This window comes from Lathyrus oleraceus, chromosome 3 (assembly GCF_024323335.1).
Source record: "Lathyrus oleraceus cultivar Zhongwan6 chromosome 3, CAAS_Psat_ZW6_1.0, whole genome shotgun sequence".
Taxonomy (NCBI): domain Eukaryota; kingdom Viridiplantae; phylum Streptophyta; class Magnoliopsida; order Fabales; family Fabaceae; genus Lathyrus; species Lathyrus oleraceus.
The window spans coordinates 331,410,778-331,428,334 of NC_066581.1; the positions used below are offsets into that span (position 1 = coordinate 331,410,778).

The following is a 17,557-nucleotide window of genomic DNA, read 5'->3' on the forward strand; positions in this document are numbered from 1 at the left end:
CCACAGTCATCCTATCCCGGCACTGTCTATTAAATTAAATTTATTTATTTTTATTTTTAATAATTTTATTACTCATTTACACTTCTTAATATTAAATATCTTATTTATTAATTTTTTTTATAGAAATATAAATTAAATAAAAATGATCAACGGTTATTTTTAAAATAATTAATTATTTAGTTAAATCATTGACTTTTATTGTTATTGAAAAAATATATAAATTTTAAAAAATACAATTTATGCGAGTAGAGACATGACAATGTATGAAATCCACCAAAATCTATGGAGAATTTCAATCAATCTTGATTAACAAGATTGTTATCACTCACACAATAACAATGAAAAAGAAAAACAATGGAGAAAAAAAAGTAAAGTAAAAAACGATGAAGGAGAAGAAGAATTAAATTCTGCAGAATTTCTCTCTGTCCACAAATTGTGGAAAACTTCTTATTCACTTTAGAATTGCAAAATACTGTGAATATAATGTTATGAATACTCTATTCACTTCATTACAAAAATAATGGTTAATCCCTCTATTTATAGATTTAGGTTAACTTGGCCCTCAAGCCAAAACCCAAAACTATAAAAGCCCAAAATAGCTAACACTACTAAAATAGGCATAAGTCAAAATCCTGTGTAAAGCAGCATGCTTCGACACACTAACACAACTCAACACATTTGGTGGTTCAACACTTCCTTGCTTTTGTCGAGCAACCTGTTTCGACACAAGGAATTACAATTCAACACACCATCTAATTCTTCGTGTCTAAGTTATCTACATTCATCATAGCTCTTAGTCTTCTGAACACTTTGACCTACACTCCTTTTGTCATGATGTCTGCAATCTGATTCTCAATTCTGCAGTGTTCCACATTCATCTTCCCATCTGCTACTTGCTCTTGAAGATAATGGAACTTCATTTTGATGTGCTTGCTTCGACCATGTGCTATCAGATTCTTCGCCAGATTGATAGATGACATGTTGTCGATCTTCATGGTAATTGCTCAATGACTCTTTGTTGTCATCTCTTCGACCTGATTCACCATCCATGTTGCTTGACATGCTCAAAGAGAAGCAGCTAGGTATTCTGCTTCGCATGACGATAATGCCACTACTGGCTCCTTTTTCAAACTCCAAGCAACTGATGCACCACCTAGCATACACACATAGCCCGTTGTGAATTTTCGATCTTCAACATCACTACACCAACTTGAGTCGGCGTATCCCGCTAATTTGCATTCATTTCCGTCATCAGCTGTAGGAAACATAAGGCCATAGTCGAAAGTTCCTTTCAGATACCTTGGTATCCTCTTCGCCATTGCTAAATGTGATACCTTTGGCTTTTACATGTACCTACTCATCGAAGTGACCCAATAAGTCTTCTATATTGGGTTGGGTCGACATCATCTGAATCTGAATCTTTCGACAGTTGTAATCTGGGCTTAATTGGAGTCAAAGTTGGGTTGCAATCTTGCATCTCAAATCTCTTGAGTATTTCGCCTGCATACCTTCTTTGATGCATCATCAAACCTCTACCACTCTTGTAGAATTCGATGCCAAGGAAGTATGAAATATCACCCAGATCTGACATTTCAAATTCCTTGTTGAGTTCACCTTTGAAGTCTTCGATCTTCTTCTTGCAGCTACCTGTTATCAACAAGCCATCGACATAGAGACATAGTATAAGCAATTCACTCTTGCTTCTTCTTACATATACTCCATGTTCATATTTGCACTTCACGAATTCCTTCTCCCTTAGAAAGTCATCTATCTTCTTTTTCCAAGCTCTTGGAGTTTGTTTAAGTCCGTACAGGGCTTTATGCAACCTATACACCTTTCTTTCTTCGCCAAGTTTCACAAACCCAGCTGGTTGTGCAACATAAACTTCTTTTTCTAAGGGGCCATTCAGGAATGCATATTTCACATCCATCTGACACATCTTCTAGTTGTTTATGTTTGTTAGACCAACAGCCAATCTGATTGTTTCGATCCTAGCAACAGGTGCAAAAACCTCATCGAAGTTGATTCCTTCTTTCTGAAGAAATCCTTTAGCCACAAGTCTCACCTTGTGTCGAGTCACTTCTCCTATGGGATTCAACTTCACCCTGTATACCCACTTCACATCGATTACCTTCTTATCTTGGGGCAATTCGATAAGTGACCAAGTGTTGTTGACTTTGATTGACTTCAGCTCTTCGTCCATTGCTTTTATCCACTTCGAATCTTTTAATGCCTCAGCTGCATTGACAGGTTCAACATCTTCATAAAAAGCATAATGTACCAGCTCACCTTCTTCATTGACCACATCATCTGATGTAATCACACATTCTTACAACCTTGCAGGTATATGTCTTGTTCCTTGAGGTCTGTTTGGGCATGCTTCACCTCTGACTTCTTCATGTTGAACTTCTCTTTCAAATCCACTAGTTGGTTCATCATAAAAGATTCTCACTGAATCTTTCTTGACATTCTTAGTCCAATCCCACTCCTTAAGCTCTTCTATGATCAAGTCCCTGCTGATCACCGCTTGCTTATTCACTGGGTCGAACAACTTGTATCCTCTGATCGAATGATATCCTATCAGGATCATCTGACTCAACTTGTCATCAAGTTTTCTTCTCAATTAATCTGGCACATGTCTGTGTGCTATAGATCTAAACACCCTCATATGACTCAAGCTAGGCTTGACACCAGACCAACATTCTTCTGGCGTGATTCCTTCTAGCTTCTTCATCGGACATCTGTTCAGGATATATGTCGCAGTCGACACAACTTTTCCCCATAATTATTTGGGTAGATACTTGCCTTTCAACATACTTCTAACCATATTAATAATGGTTCTATTCTTCCTTTCTGCGTTTCTATTCTATTGTGGAGTGTGGGGTGACACGACCTCATGCACAATCCCTTCTTTCACACATAATGCATCAAAGTCTTTCAACACATATTCTCCACCAACACCAGTCCTCAAAATCTTGATCTTTCGACCGCTATGTCTTTCGACCATACATTTAAACTTGGCAAATACCTCGATCACTTCACTTTTCTTCTTGATCAGGTAAGTTCATAATTTTCGACTGAAATCATCTATGAATGTAGCAAATTATTTGTTACCTCCAATCGAATCCCCCTGGAGAGGACCACACACATCAGAGTATATGACGTCAAGAATTGCCTTCGACCTGCTTCCTGCATTCTTACTGAAGTTGTTCTTATGCTACTTCACCTGCACACATTCTTCACACACTTCATTTGGAATGTCGATTTCTAGTAATTCTGAAACCATATTTCTTCTCTTCAAATCTCCGATGTCTTTGAAATTGAGATGGTCAGGTCAATAATGTCATATCCATTCATCTCTGTTGGCTGCTGTTGCAAGTCACTTATGCTCAATCACATTTAGTTCAATCTTGAAGGTTCTATCATGAGACATTGGAGCCTTCAAGATCGACCTTCCATTTGAGTCGAGAACTCTCATCATCTTCTCTTCGACCGACACTCTGTAGTTTTTTTAGACTAACTACCCTATGCTGAGCAAATTACTCTCCATGTCTGGTATATACAACACATTTGAAATTATTGACCTCTTGCCATCTTTCCTCATAATCAGAACATCAACAACACCTTCAGCTGCTAAAGTGTTGTCATTTGCAAATTTCATCATGTTCTTCACTGAGGGATTTATGTTGACAAACCAATCTTTCCTTCCAGACATGTGTGATGAGCATCCTGAGTCTAAGTACCACTGGTCCTTGAATCTCTCTTCATCTCTTGTTGTAACCATCAGCAACGTCTATTCTTCTTCATGTTTTGCCAACTTTGCATAAGTTTCTTGATTCTTATGCTTTTATGGACAATCACTAGAATAATGACCATACTTCTGACAATTGTAACAATTAATGTGACTATTGTCTGGCTTTTGATCATCACCTCTTCCTCTACCTACAATACCACCTTTTTGGTTGCCTTGGTTCCTGGGTTTTCTCTGATTTGACCAGTTTCCTTCTTGCTGATTTCGACCAGTCGAATTATTGTAGTCTCCTCTGCCTTTGTTGCCATTCCAACTTTCTTTTTCTTTTCTTTCCTTTGCTGATTCTCTTTGACTTTCCTGCAGCTCTTTCAGCCATTCTTTGTTCATGAGATTCAAGTGTCCCTTAAAGCTCTTCCTTTGTCAGTTTTGACAAATCTTTCGACTCTTCTATGGCTACTACCACGTGGTCGAACTTTGGAGCCAACGACCTCAAGATCTTTCCAACAACAGATCTTGATATCAACACTTCTCCACATACCTTCATTTGATTCACCAGTTTCGTAACCTTTGTGAAGAAATCAGTCATGCTTTCATTGTCTTCCATTTGAAGAAATTCATACGTTCTTTTATGAGTTTTTAACCCCACCTATTTCACCTTCTCCGCGCCTCCAAACGATTTCTCCAGAATTTCCCATGCTTCTTTCGTTGACTCTACACCACTAATCTTTTCAAAGTTATCTGTATGAACACATTGATGGATTATAAAGAGAGCTTTATAATCTTTCTTCTTCAATTTTTTATGTGCAACCTTTTCTTGATCTGTTGCGTTTTCTGCAAGCGTTGTTACTCCTTCCTTCACAAGATCCCAAAGATCTTGATAACAGAACATAACCTTTATCTGCTTGCACCAATTCTCATAATTGTTGTTCTTGAGAATCAGAAGATTTTCTGGAAAATGCCCGTTTGGATGATTCGTTGTCATGGTGATTTTCTTCCCACGAATCGATTAAACCGGAGCTCTGATACTAGATGTTGGAAATCCACCAAAACCTATGGAGAATTTTAATCAATCTTGATTAACAAGATTGTTATCACCCATACAATAACAATGAAAAAGAAGAACAATGGAGAAAGAAAGTAAAGTAAAGAACGATGAAGGAGAAGAAGAATTAAATTCTGCAGAATTTCTCTCTGTCCACAAACTGTGAAAAACTTTTTATTCACTTTGCAACTGCAAAATACTGTGAATACAATGTTATGAATACTCTATTCACTTCATTACAAAAATAAGAGTTACTTCCTTTATTTATAGATTTAGGTTAACTTGGACTTCATGCAAAAACCCAAAATTATAAAAGTCAAAAATAACTAACACTACTAAAATAGACATAAGTCTAAATCCTGTGTGAAGCAACATGATTCGACACTTCAACACACTAACACAACTCAACACATTAGGTGGTTCGACACTTCCTTACTTCTGTCGAACAACCCGCTTCGACATAAAGAATTACAATTCAACAGACATATACGTATAAACCCGCCCGCCACCCTGTCCCACCCATTGCCATGTCTACTTTTTTTTTTTAATCTTTAATAACACCTCATTGATTATATATATCTAACCAGTTACATTTCATTAACCTACGTTGAAAAATCTCAAATCAAGTAATGATAAATTTCATTGTGTTGCTGTTATTGTATGTAAGATCTAACACAAGAGACAATATACTTTTATTCGAATTTGAATTCAAATTTTTACAATTATATGTAAAATTTACGTTGTATTAATCACTTCATCTAAAGATAAAAATAATAAAACAGAGAACATGTTAATTCTAAAATAAAAATCTTGTAAGAATTCAACAAATTTATATTTACATGTTATTTATAAATTATAATTTGAATTAAATAAAAATAAAATTAGAAAAAACAACATTGATTAAGCAAAAAATGAAAATACATATCTCATCTTAAAAATGTGACTTAAATTTTTTATTAAAAATGATTGTCGAAAATTACAAAATTTATCAAAATTATCTTTATTTTGATTTGCCAAATTTTAAATTTAAGATGACAGTCCAAATTAGTTAATTTGCTAATTTTAGTATTTTATTAAATATGAATATTCGTGTTGATTAATTTGCTAATTTTAGTATTTTATTAAATATGAATATCTTATTTCGGTGACTTCTCAAATAAACTTTAAAAACACATATTTTAGGATATTCTTGAATTTTGTACTCATAAAAAGGATATTTTTGAGTTTTGTATTCATAAAAATGTCCATTTAGTTTTTCTATTATTTAACTTTTCTTTTTAGAACTCTACCCTCTATTGCTTGAATTATCAGCATTCCCTCAAAGTCATACTTTTATCCTAGTAACTCAATAATCAAAACCACACAGAAGCAGAAAACAAACGGTAGATTCTTCAGCAACGTGTCCAAACTTTCACATTCCATCTCACAAACATGTAACCTTAACATCTCCCATGTCAACACATTCAGGGCAGAAAAGTAATCTCACACATCATCCACGTTGGCTGTTCAATCTAACCACATCTCACCTATAAATACCAAATCGCTGTAGCAATTTTTAAAAACCGCAGGCTCAGGAGAGAGAAATTCCCGAGAAACTGCAACAGAGAGAAAGAGAGAGCTACGAGAGACTTCAATTCAATAGCGAGTGAGACTGTGTCAGTGTCTATGATGAAAACTTGAAAAGCAAAAACAAAACTCGAAAAAATGGCGTACACAAATCTAAACAGAAACGAACCTCTCTTTTTCTCAACAGTTTCAAAATAATTCTCATCGCCGCGTTTTTTTTTCTTCCCCCTTTCTTACGTCGTTTTCAGTTGTAAACTACCGTGTACGACATGAATCGTTTAGGGTTTAAAATCGAAGTGTTCGAAGGCGACGCGCGTTTAGGCGAACTTGATGTTACTCCGGTAACGGCTTTTCAGAATTTCCGATTCCCGAACAACGAGATTCGCATCCACCATAGAACCTTCAGAAGCGAGCGTTGTCCTCCGTTATCGATTCTTCAAGCGGTTTCCGCATTCAATGTTCGATGTAAACTCGATTCATCGTTTCCCGTTGAACAACCGGCGTTAATCAACCTCCACGCTTCGTGTTTCCATGAAATGAAGGTGAACACAATCAGCTGAAAAATATCATTTCAACTTATCATTATTTTTAGCTGAATTGTTCTAATTTTGAAAATTTGTTATTAAACGGTGCGTTTTAGACTGCTGTGGCTGTGGTTGGGGACGAAGAGCTTCATCTAGTGGCGATGCCGAGTAAGCGGAAGAAGTTTCCGTGTTTTTGGTGTTATGCTGTTCCGGTGAGACTTTATGATGCGTGCATGGGGATGTTGAATTTGAGGTGTCTTGCGATTGTGTTCGATTTAGATGAGACTTTGATTGTTGCAAACACGATGAAGTCGTTTGAAGATAGGATTGAGGCTTTGCGGAGTTGGCTTTCCAGGGAGAGTGATCCATCAAGGGTGCAGGGTATGTCTGCTGAGCTCAAGCGTTACTTGGAGGATAGGTTGCTGTTGAAGCAATTCATTGAGACTAATTCCGTAGTTGATAGTAATGGAAAGCTGTATCAGGTTCAGATGGAGGAAGTGCCATCTTTGACTGAACAGAAAGTCCTTCGCCCTGTTGTTAGGGTTCAAGATAGGAATATTGTCCTTACTCGAATCAATCCCGAGGTTTATATTTCTAGTCTCTCTAAAGAAAATTGTGTATTCTGGTTAATGGTTTTGATTGATGGATGGAGTGTGAGTGGTGGTAATTGGAGATTGCTTGTTAACTATTTAAGATTGGGAGTAGATAAATTATTAAAACTTAGTATCGGTTCGTCTGATAGATTGTTAGGACTTAGAATATTGACACCAACCCATCAACACTAATAATTTGAGAAAATGCAAGTAATTTAATGTAACCACACGTGTCGATGTTGTATTGGTTTCAGACACTAGACACGTCTTTGATCCGAAGTAAGCGTGAGTACTAAATAGGTAATGTTTAATGACAAGAAATGAAAATAGAACTAGGTACTTGAGTCAAATTATCTAGAATACATTTTTTTCCCCGCAAATACCCCCTTTCTTTAATGTTAATTCATACTTACAAATGGTTATATTTGATCCAAATGGCCAGATTTCGAACTTGAGACTAAGTCTTTCTTCCCCCACCCCAAACACAAGAAGAAAAACCCTGTTCTTTTAAGGCTCCTCTTGCACTTGTTTTAGGGTCCAAGACCCAATGCTGTCAATTGCAATAGCATATTGTTAAAATTCCACTATGCAATAGTTTTATAGCGCCACTATATAGCGGCTATAATATTTTGTACTAAATAACATCGCGGAACAATAGTGATTTGTTCAAAATCTGCGACGCTATAGCGGCTATTTAACAATACCAATAAGATCAATATCAATATAGTCCTCTTTTCGGCATCTTGTCTTTAGGATGATTGGGCATTTAAGAGCTTTGACTTGTTTATTTACTATTGTAATATTTGCTTGTACGACGTTTTGACATGTAGTATCTTCATATGTGCTCAAAATTATTAATGCCATTGCTGCAAGATAAAAGGACTAATGTTAGTATTTTTTGGAATGATAAATGTCAGAAAGTTAGTATTTATGTTGTGGGTGGGATCTACGGCATTAGTTCTTAATGAATGTATATGCGAACATATTTACTTGGGTGGCCATTTTTCAAATCATATTCATTTTATTTATTTTTCCAGTTGCTTAGCATAGTTCTTCCCCTCCCTCCCCCATCTCTTGAGAGTTAATAGAATAAAATGGTAAAATTGACCAATTTTCTATGAAATTGTTTAATGCAATGTATTATGCATTTAATTGGTGAAGTTGTGTTTGGAATAGTTTTGCTGTGCCTATGATTGATTCCCAATTATTGTTTCTTCACATAGATTCGTGATACTAGTGTACTAGTGAGGTTGCGGCCTGCTTGGGAGGATTTACGATGCTATTTAACTGCAAGAGGACGCAAGCGGTTTGAAGTGTATGTTTGTACTATGGCTGAAAGGGATTATGCCTTGGAAATGTGGAGGCTTCTTGACCCAGGGGCACATCTTATAGGTTCAAAGCAAGTCTTTGATCGGGTTATTTGTGTTAAATCAGGTACAATTCATATTATTTCCTTAGTGTTTGTAACTTTGATGTTTTTTAGATGATTTGAAGTTGAATTGAACTTAAATTGAAATCTTATCAACATTTTGAATACAATTTTTTCTATAGGGTATTGTTGGTTTTTGTAACAAATACAAGCTGTGTAAGTTTGTTGGTCTAGCTACCATGTTTTATTATGTAATGTTGTTATTCTCATAATGGTTTAGTTTATTCTTGTTGTTGTTCGTGTCCTTATAGAGTAATTTGCAGGTTCTCGAAAATCTTTACTAAATGTTTTTCACGATGGTATGTGCCATCCAAAAATGGCAATGGTGATTGATGACCGTTCAAAGGTTTGGGAGGACAAGGACCAGCCAAGGGTTCATGTGGTTCCTGCATTTACTCCTTACTATGCTCCTCAAGCAGAGGTACTGGCTTACATATATTATTTGCAAAAAAATACATCTTCTCTAACTATTATTGATTGATAATTCAGTATTGTTTTTTTTTTTCTTCCATTAGACAGCCAATGCTGTCCCAGTCCTATGTGTAGCGAGAAATGTTGCATGCAATGTCAGGGGTTGTTTTTTCAAGTAAGTTTAGCAATCAAGTATTTTATTGGCTCAAATATTCTTCTCTTTATGCCTTTAATTTATTGTCCATGTGCTCAGAGAGTTTGATGAGAACTTTTTACAAAGAATTGCTGAAGTCTTCTTTGAAGATGAGGTTGGAAGTTTGCCTCACCCTCCGGATGTGAGCAGCTACTTGATGTCTGAGGTATTGGATTGGAATAGACGTGATTCTTAAATTCACTGATGATCATTAACTCATCTGTAGTTATGTGTTATCGTTTTGACACTGTAGATTCTTGTTTATCTGCTGGTTTAATACTGGCTTATCTACTGGATGACAGGAGGTGCCAAATGGTAATGGACAAGCTAATGCCCCCATCAGTGAAGGAATTGGCGGCACAGAGGTTGAGCGTAGGTTAAACCAACCTGTAAGTGCACGTCTGATTCAACGTTGACAATGGACATTTATGAACAAATTATGTTTTCTCGCAAAATGGAATTTAATTTTTTGTTTGGTTTATTGTTTCTTTTAGCCAAACTAGGGCTGGCTCCAAAGTTTGGTTGACATGGTAGTAACAGGCTTGTTAATTAGCATTGTCCAATCAAATTTCATTTTTACAATATGTTTTTAAAAAGTACCCAGACATACTCATGCCATAGCAAAACCACTTTTTTGCAAAATTTGGTGTAATTAAGCTTAAGTTTGCAACTTCAATTGAAACAGACTCAAAGTTTCCATGTTTTTTGAAGTGTTACTTGCAATCTCTTTTATAGGAACATTTTCTCAAACTTTCTAGCAAATCTTGGTGGGGTATTTCTTATGTTGTGTGTATGTGATGAGTGTTCAAGCCCATACTATTTTATGTGCGTGGAACATTTGTAGATAGTAAAATAGTCCTAGCATTTTTTATATGTTATTCTTTTCAGGATGATAAGCTTTCTGCTGATTTAGTCAGTCGGCCCATGGCAAATAGTGTTGAGTTCAGGCATGAAACCTCTCAGTCAACTGCTGGCATAGTTCCAAATGTCACTGGTCCTGGATCATCAAGGCCCTTGATTCCTTCTCAGAGTACTGGACAATATTTTATGTTGTTTGGATTTCCATATTGCAGTTTTGAAAGTTTAAGCTATCTTTTAATGTTTGTTACCTTTCCCAACCTTGTTTCAGAACCAGGTCTGCTGGGACCTCCAGTCAAACACGACGGAAGTTTTATTGATCGTGATTATGACATGAAAAAAGGAATATTAAATATGAGGCATAGTCCTGATATAAGAGGTCAAAGTTCAGCTGAACCCCCTCTGATATCGAGGCCACCTGTTCCTGCATACGGAAGCTGGTTGGTAGAAGATGATATAAGCAACAGAACTCAGACAAATAATTGGCCTTTTGCACCTGCTAAAGAATCTAATGTGGTAAAGTCTGAAAAGCATCAGGCTCAACAAAAACAATTTTCTCATAAAATGGAAGTTCCAGTTTCCAATGTGCCACTCTCACAAACACCACAACTTAAGGCTGAAGAGGTTTGTAGATGAATGATACGTGGCTTCCCATTTCTGACAATGAAAGTGTTGTTTTGAGTCCTGAACTTTCCTGTTCTGAAAATGTTGTTTATATGCAGGCAACTTCTGTATCTGATTTTCGGAGGCAGAATATTCCAACTAAGTTGCATTTATCAGGTATAACTTAATACTTATTTTCGTAACATATACTGTTATTAACATATACTAAGTCTTGAATCTTATATAATACTGTTATTAGCAACGACAAACTAAGTGAATGTTAATAGAGTAATGGGTCATGGGTGGTTTACTTTGGCTTTAAGATAGATTTACATGATTATTTAATGGGTTTGGCCTAGGAATTAGTGAAGTTTAGATGTATTTTTAAAAAAACTCAAGTGCTAAATCTGAAACAGCATTTAGTTTAATATTTTTCTGGTCTTTTGCTCTATTTCACCTTTTTGATCTTTCCCGTATTCTTATTTCATCTTTTGTAATGTAAATGATGCAGGAGCAACACCCTTTACTTTTTGTTTGCTTTGTTTTGACTATATTTTATGCAGTCACCTGAACTGTATACACTTTTTTTCAATGAGGTTGAGACCTCAAAGGCACCATTTTGCTAACAGGGTTAGAATAGAACAGAACATAAATAACCGAGGAGGCACGGATTTTGTTCATTTGTACGAGATTTACCCCCGCTCCCATTCTTAATTTCATGTAATTTTAGAATTTTAAAGTTGTCTTACTGAACTTTCCAATCATTTCGCTATCTAGTTTGAAGAGCTGGAGAAGTGTAGATAGTTTTGTACAAACTTGTTTTTAAATTTCTCATTAGCATTTTATTTTAATCTACTGGCTATAATCTTTGATGTTTTGTGTTTTGTTATGGACAGAACATAAATAACTGAGGAGGCATGAATTTTACTCATTTATATGCGATCTTACCCTGTTCCCGTTCTTAATTTCATGTGATTTTAGAATTTGAAAGTTGTCTTACTGAATTTTCCAAAAATTTCTCTATCTGGTTTTGAAGAGCTGGAGAAGTGTACACAATTTTGTACAAGCTTGTTTTTAAAATTCTCATTAGTATTTTATTTTCATCTACTTTCTAGAATCATTGATGTATTGTGTTTTGTTATGGGCCAAAATCTTTACAGAGAGTACAATATCTCTGAATCATGCATCTTCTAATAGCAAAGATTTTCAAAATGAAGTTGGAAAATTGAACTTTGTACCATCTCTGTCTATTGGAGTGCTGCAAGAAATTGGGAGGCGGTGTTGCTCTAAGGTATTCATGGTTTCTCCTCAAGTGAGCATTTATTTCCTCTGTTTCTACTGAAGTGCATTTTTATGTATTCCTTTTATTAGGTTGAATTTAAGTCAATTGTAAGCACCAGCAAAGATTTGCAGTTTTCAGTGGAGGTAAGTGAAAGTTGTTCTATTAAATATTATATATGAGTTTTTACATGTCATTGTTAACTATCTTGGATTATGTAGTATGTGATGTGTTATCTAAGATGCATTACTGATTGGTGATTTTTTAAACTGTAAGAAATTTTTATGTTGTAATTTGTAGATTACTGATATCAAGGTCTGTTTTCTATTTGGCTTTATCTCACATAATTTAGTTTAGATGCTTTCTTGGTTTTGTACTTAAAGAAACTTATCATGAACTGCCTGGCTATTTATTGTTCAATGTCATTTCCCAGTTCTTCTATCATCTATCATCATCTTAAATGCTATTGGCTTTGCACTCAATTTCCTGTGAAGATGTTATTGTGGCCTAATAGTTTGCGCTGCCACTTTTGGTTGCCATTGCTATTCATATTTGCATGTTTATGTGTTTAACCTTTGTGGGCAAAGTTGTTGTCACATTTTACTCGAGTCTGAAATAACCTTAGCCTTAGGTCTGGTCTTCTGTTTTATACTTATAACCTGTGCTGTAAATTGTCTGATGCTTTGTTTTAGGTACTATTCACTGGTGAGAAAATAGGCTTTGGTATGGGTAGGACAAGGAAGGATGCTCAACAACAAGCTGCCGAGAATGCCCTTCGCAGCTTAGCAGGTATGGCAAATTATTTTAAGCTGTTCTAAAATTGTGTTTGTGATATTGTTTTGTAGTAATGAAGATAAAATTAATGGAACTTAGGTTATATTTATAATTCTTTCAAACAATTATGTATTTATTAACTGTTGCTGCATTTGGTGTTGGGACATTATTTCTTGTTATTTATAATTTTTTCATGCATAGAATTTTCTTTTTCATTTTTGGTGGGAGATAGCATTTCCATGGTGACATGCATCTGAATATGCCCTTGCAGCACTTTGTATACATGTAGATTATTATCCTAGTTTCTGTGTCGGGATTCTATGAAGTTGTACCTATTGAAGCATTTTAAGCTTAACAAATAAACATTTTATAGCGAGTTCAAATTGAAGAATAGCCGTGGTTAACTGTATTTCAGTTTGTTATTTATTTATGCACTAAATCTTTCTCCGTGAGTAAACCCAATGTTATTGTGTATGTGGAGGTAAATATTGTTTTTGTAATTTGTTGTGTGGGCTTGAGGAAACATTTCTCTACATGGTTCAGATGACTAGTGGATATGTGCATGTTGCTTGCTTGATGAAATTAGTTTGTTTTAATTCAATTTATTGTGCTACATTAATCTTCTTTTTAGCCTGTTCTTTACTGAACCTATATTAAACTGCTAAATGCATTTTCGGTGTATGAAATACAGAGAAGTATGTAACACATATGGAGCCTCAATGTAAAGCTGTTGATAAAGAATTTGACAAGCTTTCTCTTGAACATGAAAATGGTTTCTTGTGGGATGTGGTCGATGCGGAGTCCAGTGAACTGCAAAGAGAAGATGGATTACCAAGAGAAAGTGCTTCTGAGGTGGGGACTTTTTATGCTTTTGGTAGTTGATTTGTGTGACCTGTTTTGATTAAGGGAATAGGTGATGCTTGGATAAGGGGTAATGTGGACTAGATATTCCAGATCGTTTATGGAATTGTGTAGCATCAATGTGAAGACTAAATTACTGAATGAGGAGTGAACTCGCTTCACGTCTGCTACTGCTGTCTTAGACAGGCTTCTTAAATTCCTACTTAAAAGGTATGGGCTTGGTGTCAGTCCTGATAATTTACCCGTTATCCAAGTACTCCCTTGCAGTCATTTCAGCCATAATGCTGTTGCATACTTCTTAATCATTGTTGCTTAGGAACCTTTTTTTTACTGAGTTTATGCTCTGGGTTTAATTATTCTCATAACAGTGGTTTGAGGGAGGGGCTAGTCTTGGAATTTTTACAGAATCAAATAATTGGTACTGCAAGACTCACTTATATTGGTCGGTTTTGGAATATTTCATTGTGGTCTGCTGCATAGAGGACTACTAGGGACATACTATGTAACACATATTCCAACATACTCTCTTCCATTAGTTAAAAATCATATGGGTCCCACTGAATTTACATGGGACCCACATAATTTGGTAGGATCCGAATTAATTTCAATAAATAGAAGAAAGTATATTTAGATGTGTGTTAGAGAGTGTTCCTAGTATTATTGTTGTATATTCTATCTTTGGTAAAAGGTTGATCTACCTTGTGACAATTCACTGATTTTCAGGCTCCAGATGCCGAGACCCGGCCATTAAATCCCAATCCCATCACTCAGCAAATGGATAAACGTGCTAGCTTCCCAAGGTAACATAAGCTACATTTATTTATCTTGTTTTCTTTAGGGAAAAAAGAGGGTATTTTTTTTTCTTGTATAGGGTAATAAAGGGAGCACACTTGCTTTTAGCTTAGGTTTGATCTATCTAGGATTGACTTTTTGTCCATATTTTTGGCCTCACGTTTTATCTCTCTACATTCATGGTTATTTTCTTCTTGCCATAGGTAGCATGACTTTAAAATTTTATATTTCCTAAATCTTGATCTATATTTTTTTCTAGAATGGTTCATTATGATCTGTTAGACAAATGCTACTACAACAGTTTGAGTCCTTGCCTCCATCCAAAAGGAAAACCATTGTTCAATTTTTCCCGTTTTGTTAGACCACTAACTTTAACTATAGGAGTGAATGTGAGTATTACATATACAAGGGGTCTGTGCTTAGTTTTCTTAATTTTAATTTCAGAACGCATCAGTCTGTTCATAGCAAACGAATGAAGGAATGAAAATGCAGCTAGATGAACAAGAACAACCATCATTGCAGCAACCGAAAAATGTGATATTCGTGAGACGACATTTTGGGGGCAAAATGTTTTAATCCATGTCCTTTGTTCATGTAAAACCTCTAGCCTAGTGGTTTTAGATATACTGAGGGGATTTCCCCCCTGCTAATTTATGTTATATCATAGAGAAGGGCATTGTTTTTTGCCCGACCATTTTTCCATGTTGTCAGGCTAGCCACATTTTCAATGTTGTCTGGCTAGCCACATTTTCAATGTTGTATTAGATCGACTGTGTTGCTTTTCTTTTTCTTTGTAGTTGATCCATTACTGATCTACAACGATGGTTGAATTTGTCTTGCTTCTAGGCTGAAGCTCCATATTGTATTGTAGCTTTTGCAGTCACAGGTCATCCACTGTGAAACCAGCCAAACCAACATGTTATTAATCAGTTTCCTCTGAGTCAGTTGTTAGGAATATACTGACATTGGGAAAAATTTCAACGGGATTATTGTTGTCAAATTCTGACATTATTCATTTAGGGTTGTTTGGATCGGTGGTATGTGATGAAATGAAGTGGTAAATAAATATTGTTTAGATTTGCATTCTCCATTTTTTTTAAAATTTCATTTGATTTGGAGTGTATGCAATAGAATGAAACATTATTAATGAAATACCCAAATAATAGAGGGAAATTTATATACCCAAATAATAGAGGGAAATTTATATTTCATTCCGTTCTCTACACCATTTTGTTATCTTCTATTATATCTACAAATATCAGTAGATTGATGACTCTGCATGTTCTAACTTTAAATACGAGCTTTAAAATATCATCAATGTAGTAGGAGCATTGAAGAGATGAAAACATTAACAAGCCCCCCTTGTTCCCATTTTGAAAAGTTTTGAAAAGTAAAATAGTTGGAACATGAATTAGAAAGGGGAACAAGCATTTAAGAGATTTCATGTTGATTTTGAAAAAGTAAAATTGTTGAAACATGAATTAGAAAGTAGAACAAGAATCGAAGAGATTGCATGTAGTTCATATTGTTGGAGCACAAGATGAAGATGAAAGAAGAGAGAGAAAATGGTTATAACAAACTTCCAAAAATGGTGGGAGAAAATTTTGTTGCTATATTTTATGTAAAAATGATACAAGAGTTGTTTAAATACACAAATCAAATTGTCATGTAGGTGTAATAAACTAAACAAACTTTCACGTAAGCAAAACAACAAATGCTAAAATTCAGAAATATTAAGTTAGGTTCTGAGTAGGCAATTTCTAAACTACGATGAATAGGGTTTCTAAAACATGTAGCTTTTGAACACTACACCTTCTGAAATAGTTTTTGACTACTGCTTCTGACTAATACAAGATTATGAATAATGAATTATTTCTAATATCATCCTTCAAGTGAATAAAATGTCTAGTTTTTATGACTTTAATCAAAACATCTGTAAGTTGCTTTTGGGTGCTACTTGAAAAAATATCCTAAAGTACTTCTTCTGTTAACTCTATCCATACCAATCAGAATCTGAATAACACATCAGTTCTGATTCATAGTTAACATCATAAGGGAATAACACTCCATACTTAAGAATTTCCTTAATATAACTCAAAATCTTCACAATAGTTTGGTAATGTGATCACTTTGGTTAGTTAATAACCTACTTATCATTCAAACTGCATAACAAATGTCAGGTCTGGTGTTATAGAGATATCTCAATGAGCCAACCAACTGTTTAAAAGTTGTAGCATCTACATCACCACCCTCATTGTCAGAATCCAACTTATGATTCGTTTCAGCATGTGTGATTGCAGTCTTGCAATTTGTCAACTCAAATCTCTTCAGAAGTTCAAGTTCATACTTCAACTGATGCAAAATGATATCATTCTCAGAGTACAAAATCTTCATCCCTAAAAAATATAACATATTTTCCAGACCAGTCATCCTAAACTCATTCATCAGCACCTTCTTGAACTTCATTATCTCATATGAACAACTTCATGTCCGTAATATATCATCAACATAGAGACACGCCATAATCATATTGCCTTCAGAAGTATGCTGAACATAAACTCCACACTTCATCTCACACTTTCTGAATCATTGGAGCTTGAAAAATGAACCAATTTTCAGATTCCAAGCTCTAGGAGCTTGTTTCAATCCATACAACACTTTATGTAACTTGTACACCATCCCTTCCTGATTCTTTTTCATAAATTCCAGAGGTTTTGACACGTATATCTCTTCTTGCAATGGACCATTCAGAAAGGTAGATTTCACATCCAGATGTATCAGAGACCAATTCCTTTTTGCAGTTATAACAATCACACACCTGACCGTTTCAGGTCTAACTACAGGCTCAAACACTTCAAAGTAATCTAACCCAAATTTTTCG

The 17,557-nt window shown here is 35.2% G+C and overlaps 1 protein-coding gene across 3 annotated transcripts; it reads left to right on the forward strand.

The window, feature by feature from the left end:
- The first annotated feature begins 6,342 nt into the window (after positions 1–6,342).
- Positions 6,343–15,751, forward strand: LOC127127481 (RNA polymerase II C-terminal domain phosphatase-like 2). Of its 3 annotated transcripts, XM_051056673.1 has the most exons (17): positions 6,343–6,901; positions 7,000–7,467; positions 8,700–8,910; positions 9,169–9,326; positions 9,421–9,491; positions 9,570–9,675; positions 9,812–9,898; positions 10,398–10,539; positions 10,639–10,991; positions 11,090–11,147; positions 12,131–12,261; positions 12,342–12,395; positions 12,942–13,038; positions 13,715–13,875; positions 14,253–14,302; positions 14,608–14,684; positions 15,121–15,751. In XM_051056673.1, the coding sequence occupies exons 1-16, from the start codon at positions 6,629–6,631 to the stop codon at positions 14,633–14,635; spliced, it is 2,448 nt and encodes an 815-aa protein (XP_050912630.1). In that variant the 5' UTR covers positions 6,343–6,628; the 3' UTR covers positions 14,636–14,684; positions 15,121–15,751. The 3 variants fall into 3 exon arrangements, 2 of the variants coding, with proteins under 2 accessions (XP_050912630.1, XP_050912629.1); XM_051056672.1 differs by lacking the exon at positions 14,253–14,302; XR_007805355.1 differs by lacking the exons at positions 14,253–14,302; positions 15,121–15,751 and having other exon boundaries at positions 13,715–14,094.
- Positions 15,752–17,557: the final 1,806 nt, after the last annotated feature.

Bases quoted from the DNA above. Each gene is read 5' to 3' on its own strand.
- LOC127127481 (XM_051056672.1), top strand. From the start codon at position 6,629: ATGAATCGTTTAGGGTTTAAAATCGAAGTGTTCGAAGGCGACGCGCGT. The intron at 8,911-9,168 runs GTACAATTCATA...AGTAATTTGCAG, and splicing joins GGTTATTTGTGTTAAATCAG to GTTCTCGAAAATCTTTACTA. The intron at 9,676-9,811 runs GTATTGGATTGG...ACTGGATGACAG, and splicing joins GCAGCTACTTGATGTCTGAG to GAGGTGCCAAATGGTAATGG.